Below are 7500 nucleotides of genomic sequence, written 5' to 3'. Positions count from 1 at the left end.
AAAACGTTTCGTTCCAGGTATTTCCATATCAATTAAATGTGAATGCTACATTATAATGCAGATGCAATACACAAAGAATCTTAACCCCGGGAGATTTTAATTGAGTACAACATCGAGTTAGCCGATTTGATCTATTGTTCATTTTCCCGCAAACCTTGCTTTAAAAATAGACACTTTTCTGACGCTGATGGGAACAAACCTGAGACCAGATTCTTACTTTTGATTTATTAATGGCCTCTTGACTGCATACAATAAACTCAATAATGCACGCATTTTGATTCGTTCTCAACTGTTGGAGGACAGACGCATGGTAGACGTCATCACCAAACAGTTTTCATGTTGCCGTGCGTCTGTTCAGTAATAGATCACAGACGACGTCAAAATGTGGTAAGAAAAATAAGTGGTACGCTAAGTGATAGCCGAGAATGTCATTAGATAGGTGTTCTTAACACATTTTGATGTCTTCTGTGATCTTTTACTGAAAAGACGCACGGCAACATGGAATCTATTTGAGTCAGACTCTCGGAAGGTGTGGGGTTCGAAGCATGCCTATCTCTTTCATTGAAAACTTGGCTGCGAAAGATCTTTCTCTGTCAAGGTGCTCGTTTATCTAATGTCTATAAGCCACTCTGGCGCGAGATGCTGTTGTGAAAATACGATCGACTTTTCCTGAAACGATTATAAAAAGACGGGAGTAAGACACCTACAAGGTGAGACGAATTACTGAGACGATTCCACTTTCAAGACAAGGAGGCGATTCTTGCGAGAATCCGAAGGGGTCCCAAAGAGCGATTTTTTAAACCATCTTTTAACATAGAGGAAAACCTGGCCAGCAATGTTTAGACGCTTTCAAAAAATACACCTGTTGCTCGCGTGCTCTCCTTGAAGTCTCTTCTTGCAGACGGCTACCAAACGGAAAACATTTCAAGACCTAAAACCAAACGCTGTTGGACCAGCCTTTTTAAGACTACGCGAATCGACATTTAGAAATTGATTTTGAAAGTAGGTACTTCATTTTTTTAATTTCGAAAAAGAACAGATAAGCCTGGTTTTTACTAGCGACGCAAGCATAAGAAGCAAGCATAAGAAGAGCACTTATTTCACCGCGAAAACGGAGTTGACGCAAGCATAAGCGCAGGCGCACGCACAAGCGTAAGAATCAAAATTTTTCCTTTTCCTTGTGCTTTGCGCTTATGCTTGCGTTCGCTTGCGTTGTGTGAAAATAAGCACAATGTGCTACGTCTGGCCAGTTAAAGCACTCGTTCAAGATTCCCCGCGCCTGAGCATTTGAACAAAATGGCGGACGCCATGGTTGATTTGGATGCTTACGTCGACGTTCGTTTTTTACAGCATAAGCTACTTACGCCTGCGCTTGTGCTTGCGTCGCTAGTGAAAACCAGGCTTAAAGAAGCGGGAATTGAAACATATAACTGAACAGGGTTCTTCTTCAAGCCGGTTGGTACATGCGCAGTTAACATTAAAAAAATCGCTGCACAGTTAGCCTTGTGTCACTCATTTTAGTAAATCAATTATCTCAGGTATTACAGTAGAGAAAAAGTAAAACAGTACTTACCTTATGTTTCAGTTCGTAAAGCAGCGCAACTGTTTTTGTGATGAATTCGGCATTGAAGTCCTTCTCACGTCCTTTATACCTCTCATTTAAGACTCTCTCCAAGCCTTGTTGAACCGCGTCACTAAGAGGATAGCTGTTGCCATAAGCTTCGGCAAGTGATGAGACGATGGAGCTCTGTGCATAAACAGAAAAAAATACCGATCTATTTTTAGGCTACCTTTTTCGCAAAAGACAAAGGAAGTTCCGGTTGGGTGACGCTATGACGTCAAGTTAGTTTCTTGTGATTGGTCATTGGGCTCCTGCGGGAGTCTTATTCCCGGGAAATTCAATCTAAAAATAAATCACTCTGTGAAAACGCAGTTACAGAAATATAGGGCTGTTGTTCGCTCCTAGTCACGGGCTCCTGGTAAATGACCTTTATTAAAAAGACGACATGTCAAGACTTTAAAGTGTATTGTCAGATTTTTCTTTATTTACTCAATTGAGTTATTTCCCAGGATAAAAGCAATATAAAAATCCATACCAATTTGCCATTTTTCCCCCCATACTTATGCCTTTCATCCTTTTAAAAATAGGAATTTTCACTTCCGGCGGGGTGGTCAAGAGACTGGGAATAACAGAGTAGTGACGTCAATACAGGAAGGTAGGGAATTTTAGGGATAGAAATTTGGTTCTTTTGTCTTTTGCATTATTGCAAACAAACATCACGCATCTCAGAAGCAGTTTCAGAAACTTCCCAGTCTGTAAAAAAGGGAAAATTCGGGCCTTGGAAGAATTTCGTTCTGGTATTGACGTCACAATTCTGCTATCCCAGTGTCCATACTAGCACGATTTTGTTCCTCCCGGAAGCAATAATTCCGGTTTTTCAAAGGCTAAAGGCCGCGCGGAAGAAACGTCTGTTCAGATTTTTTAAAATTGTTTTAATCTTAGAAAACCATAATGTTTCAATTTAGTAAATAAAGAAAAATCTGTCATGTACATTTTAATCTTGTGCAGTCACCAGATAAAACGAAGAGTAAATTTTAAGATCAGAATACTAAATAGCATGCGTCGCTGGATTTCGAGCGGAAAAGCCGCGCGAAGGCTGGCTGTAGAAACTCTGAAGACTGAGGACGACTAAAAAAAAAAAAAAAGAAAGAACCACTTCCCTCTCCCAGAGAATATTCAAAACATACGACGGCTGGTCAGAGTGACTGCGCTTGCGGAAAAAAACCTGTTTTGTCCCGGTTTTGTCGCTTTTGTTCGGTCGTTTTGGATCGAGGGATTTGAAGCGCGCGGAATTCCTGGCTTGGGAATAAATTTGATCAGCTGGCTGGGAAACCAACCAATTTTATCTAGCTGGCTGGGAAATTTCTTGTGTGTCTTGCTGGGAAAAAGGAACAGATGATGTTTTCCCAGCAACACTGAAAAACACCTGAAATGCCTTAATAACATATAATTTCATTAACTGGGGTATAATAATACATCTTACAACAAATCGCTCGTTGGGCGCCCCTGCATATGAATGAAAACTAATTTTCATAAGAAAAACTTCGCACTTAGACTCGCTTTGAAGAGGAGGTAGATATGAACCTGGAAATGGCCTATCCTTTGCAAGAGAATCCCAGAATATATTCGGAAACCACAAAATATAACAATTTGTGGAACATCACATTCCAACTACATCATCTCGTGGAATGTTCTCTGGTTCAAGTAGCCTTAACAATTCTACGGCGTAGTACTTTTTCCCCACAAAATGAGATTATTTGCCCATATGTTTAGAAAGGGCTCTCTCGTTTTTCACATAGTTAATAGAGGGGAATGGTTTTAAAGTACGGCAAGCATCAAAGGAGCAAACAAAGATGCCACGATTTAGGTTGGGAAGTCCACAACCGTGCACAATCTTTTGTTTTGCGCTCATACACTATGCATGAATTACGTAACCAACACGTGTCTATTGGTTAGTTCCTCAGTATAGAGTAAACAACTATTGTGTTTTTTTGCACGGTCAAGGCCAAAAAAGAGAACAAAAACCTACAACAAAGAAATTGTCGGGTTTCATAACCATTGCCCTCTATTAACTATGCTCGGGGGTCTGTCTGAGTATGGGGTCTTGGACTCTTTTACGTACTATCCTTATGGCATTTTTCCAATTTTTTTTCTGTTTTTGTATTTTGTAAGTTTCCATTAAATTGTAATAAACAAATAAATAAATAAACAATAGGTCTTTTACACATGTCACACAACTAACCGGATAACGGCTAACGAGGATCCTGAAAAATTCAAATCTATGTGGAACGCCTGCCTTTGAGACTCATGTGTTTCAATAACCGTCAATTGTTTAAGCTTACAAATTTAAAATCACTGACATTGTGGGAAGAAATTTTGGCACGTTCAACCACATATTTCTTGACCTTCCTCTCACTAAAATAACTACAAACTACATGTGACGCCAGAATAGCCTTAAAGATACGAGAGCATGTGATGCGTTCGAGGGAAATGTCTGATCGGCGAAGATCTTTACTGTCCTGCCAAAATTGAGGAAAAAAACCTGTGTCTGAAACTTGCAATCTGCAGACCGCAAACTGCAGACTAAACCTAATCACATTTACTGAAAGCTAACCGTTTTAAAATGAGTTCTTAGATTTTAAATGCGGTTTATCAGCGCTATTTGAAAATTGGTGCTTAGACTAGTCTGCAGTCAGCGGTCTGCAGTTGTCACACACCTAAAAAAACCGGAAGCGCGTCATGACTGAAACCGAAAGTAATTTGATATTCCACTCTTTTCAATGCTACCCCAACACGTTTATGTTTTCAGGGTCGTTAATTTTTGTTTTTGCTTCTTCCAAACAAGAATAGAAGGCGGCTTACCGCCCTAACCTATCAAAATATTCATGGATACATGTCATATTTCACATATGACAGAATTACTCTAACCTTGAGCAATATTTGAAGTTAACAATCAACTGAAAACGAACACGATCTATCGACAGTTTACAAATTACAGCTAAAATACTTAACGCTCAAAGGGAGATACCTTTGGCGAGTTTTTAACCGAAGCCAGCAGCAAATCGAAGGGCTTTTCATGTACCTAGCCTTATTAAAACAAAAGTCTATTTCAAACTGTAGATCCCGTTCGAAAATTAAGCTCTATGTTTTCGATCCATAATAAAGTTACCAAAAGGCAACCCAGACCGTATTGATCTAATTCGATTCAAGGTATTGTTCCCGTAATTGCTTTTCACGAACTCAAAACCGCGTTTGCGGAGGTAAAACGTTAAAAAGGTGACGTTCTTACCTCAGTAATATTCCACACAGGCGCCATTTCAAAATTGTTACAAAGGGAAAATTTTTATACTTTCGGTTTCGTTAAAAATATGAAAGAACATTGAAATGGACTGCTGGCTGAGGGAAAAGGATCGCACCTTTTCATTGCGCCTGGCTTTTTGGAAGGACCCCAAATTCAAACATTTTTCCTGGAGAAAATGCAATCTTTCCAGCATAAGCAAATAAACCGTACCATTCTTCCGTCGAAATTTCGCCTTTCATAAGCGCACGCGTCATGCATTTCACGGATAAATCCACATGCAGCGGGCAGCCCAAGCTTGGAGGGTAAAAATTTGTAAGGATGAGACATAAGCTAGAAATTGCTTTTCAGCCTTTCCTTTACTTATGTACGAGTGACAAATCAAGGCAAACCAGGCAGATAACCGTACAGAAAGCGAGAGAGTCACCGGCCTAATAATAATAATATATAATAATAAATAATAATAATAATAATAGTAATATTGCCCGCACTTTTTAAAGTAATCACATAAACTTAACGAGCAATATAACACGAATTTCATTTCAGCAAAGGATATTATTGTTAAAAAAAATGTATTATTATTATTATTATTTTTTTATTAGGCTTTTTTTTTTTTTTTTTTTAATTTTAGCAATCACTTATTTATATTTTCACATAGTTTAATAGATTTAAGTGGATAATACTTTTAGAAAGATATTTGTAAATAGGACTTCAACGTGGTGTTTTTAAGGAGCTCCTGGGTTACGATTAACGCCTCAGGTAGCTTTAAGGTATTGACATTCAAAAGTTTCAAACTGTCATAATAATAATGAATAACTTTATTTTTAATTCGAATAAAACTGAATAAAATTCGAATAAAATTGTTTACAATAATAATAATAATAATAATAATAATAATATAATAATAATAATAATAATAAATAATAACTTTATTTCTATAGCTCTCTTATCCTATGTTCAAGCGCTTTACAATCATGTATATAAACAACATTATTAATCAATATTTGCAAATTTACAACCATATCGTATTATATTCACAATTATTAAAAAAAAGGAAAAATGAAACTAAAGCAATATATGCAAATCAATAGAAAACTGATCTGTTATTACTAAATTTAGTAAACAATACGTCTCAAGCACGGTGCCTACTAATAAAGATATTTTTACCCCGGTTTATGACTATGCAGGATATGTAGATCTTAACAAGTGTCATTGAAATTCAAAAAGAAAATTGTGGGTAACCACGCATTTTTTAAAGATAATTCATGAATAATATTTGTAAAAAGCTTTAAAATACAACCAACGTATGGGGTTTTTTCTCAAATTAAAGCATAATTATCTCTCTAAAGTGCATGGTTACCCCCAATTTTCTTTTGGATACCAAGAGTACTTACTAAGATCTACTTTCTCCGGATAGTTTTTAAACCGCGCAAAATATCCCTGTGCTAGTAAGCATCACCGATAGCACCGATAGGAAATCGAGTATCTCGAGATGCGCAGAACGTATGCGCAGTAACAATAGAAGGCACCGTCTTTAAGTGACCTTTTAAAACTCAAAATGGTGTTAGACTTCCGAATTTCATAGGGTATTAGGTTCCATTCTCTTGGTGCATGAACAGCAAATGCTCTGTCTCCGTAGGTCTTTGGTATACAATCTAGGTTGGTATATAAGTAAGGCTTTTTTTATAGAGGACCTTTCCGTGTAAATATCTTTTTGAGTTTGTTATCGGGATTCCCTATACAAAGCACTCAATAATTTTTACCCTCCGAGCCTGAGCTGCCTGTGATCAGTCCATGACATTGACTATGGGTTAGATAAATTAGGCTCGAAAATTTTGAGCATTATGCTTTTGAACGTCACTCATAAAATCATATCATTATACTTGAAATTATTCTTGTCGCCCTAACATTATGGCTCAAAGATGCTGGGTGAATTTTTGCACAAAAAAGACAAAATAGGGGCTCGAACTTTTTTATTTAATGTCTTTTCTTTTACAACGTCTTTGAAAATAAGAGTGCTCTTATCAGTACGAAGCAAACACGAGCTAAATGTCAGCAGAAAACACAGGCCTTCCAACAAAGCCAGTGCACATAAGCAAGACACCACGTAAGCCCCACAATTGACAGGGACTTTTATGCCTCCTAAACATGGACTATTATGCCAGCATTATGCTCCATGAATCGCACCAATAAGTAAATCGTGCTGGAAATTTGTATACCTTCCAAGTGTCACGCCTAAGGCGTGTGGTTGTCAAAATCATGCCCGCGGATCCCAAACTTTGATGGTCACGCTCTACTCACGCCTGGTAGAAACGTTTAGAGCCAGTACAGCATTGACCGACAACATATTGCAAAATATTTTAAGTTTATTTAAAAGAAACTGAAACCAAAATTCAATAGGGAAAAAAAAAAAAAAAAAAGTTCACTGGATCACGCCGAGGTAGGTTGGGAACGAGAAGGTCACAGTTATACTACTTTTCCGGTTCCGGTAGTCGGTACCAAATTTGGTTGTGGTTCCATGCAACCTCAAGCTATGTATATATTATGGGTATTCAAAGCATCGATCGATGTAACTGGCTAGACGGAACGTTCTTCGGATGTCATCGGAGCGCCCTACAAAAAACACCCCTGGCACTCTCAG

General features: G+C 37.9%; 2 protein-coding genes across 2 annotated transcripts in view; both read right to left on the bottom strand.

Moving 5' to 3' along the window:
- The window catches only part of LOC138025402 (uncharacterized), a 28685-nt gene extending 23764 nt beyond the window's left edge, over positions 1-4921 (bottom strand). The window contains exons 1-2 of the mRNA XM_068872618.1: positions 4851-4921; positions 1574-1747 (exon numbers count right to left, since the gene is read on the bottom strand). Of these exons, the coding sequence (XP_068728719.1) occupies positions 1574-1747; positions 4851-4877 (201 nt within the window). The 5' untranslated portion in view covers positions 4878-4921. The remainder of the gene's footprint in view (positions 1-1573; positions 1748-4850) is intronic.
- LOC138027798 (rRNA-processing protein FCF1 homolog) overlaps positions 1-7500 on the bottom strand; it is a 270573-nt gene that overhangs the window by 105270 nt on the left and 157803 nt on the right. The gene's annotated exons all lie outside the window — the stretch shown is intronic.

Source organism: Montipora capricornis, chromosome 12 (genome assembly GCF_036669925.1).
Source record: "Montipora capricornis isolate CH-2021 chromosome 12, ASM3666992v2, whole genome shotgun sequence".
NCBI classification, from domain to species: domain Eukaryota; kingdom Metazoa; phylum Cnidaria; class Anthozoa; order Scleractinia; family Acroporidae; genus Montipora; species Montipora capricornis.
The sequence above is the reverse complement of the archived record's forward strand: the minus strand, read 5'-3'. Positions and strand labels throughout refer to the sequence as shown.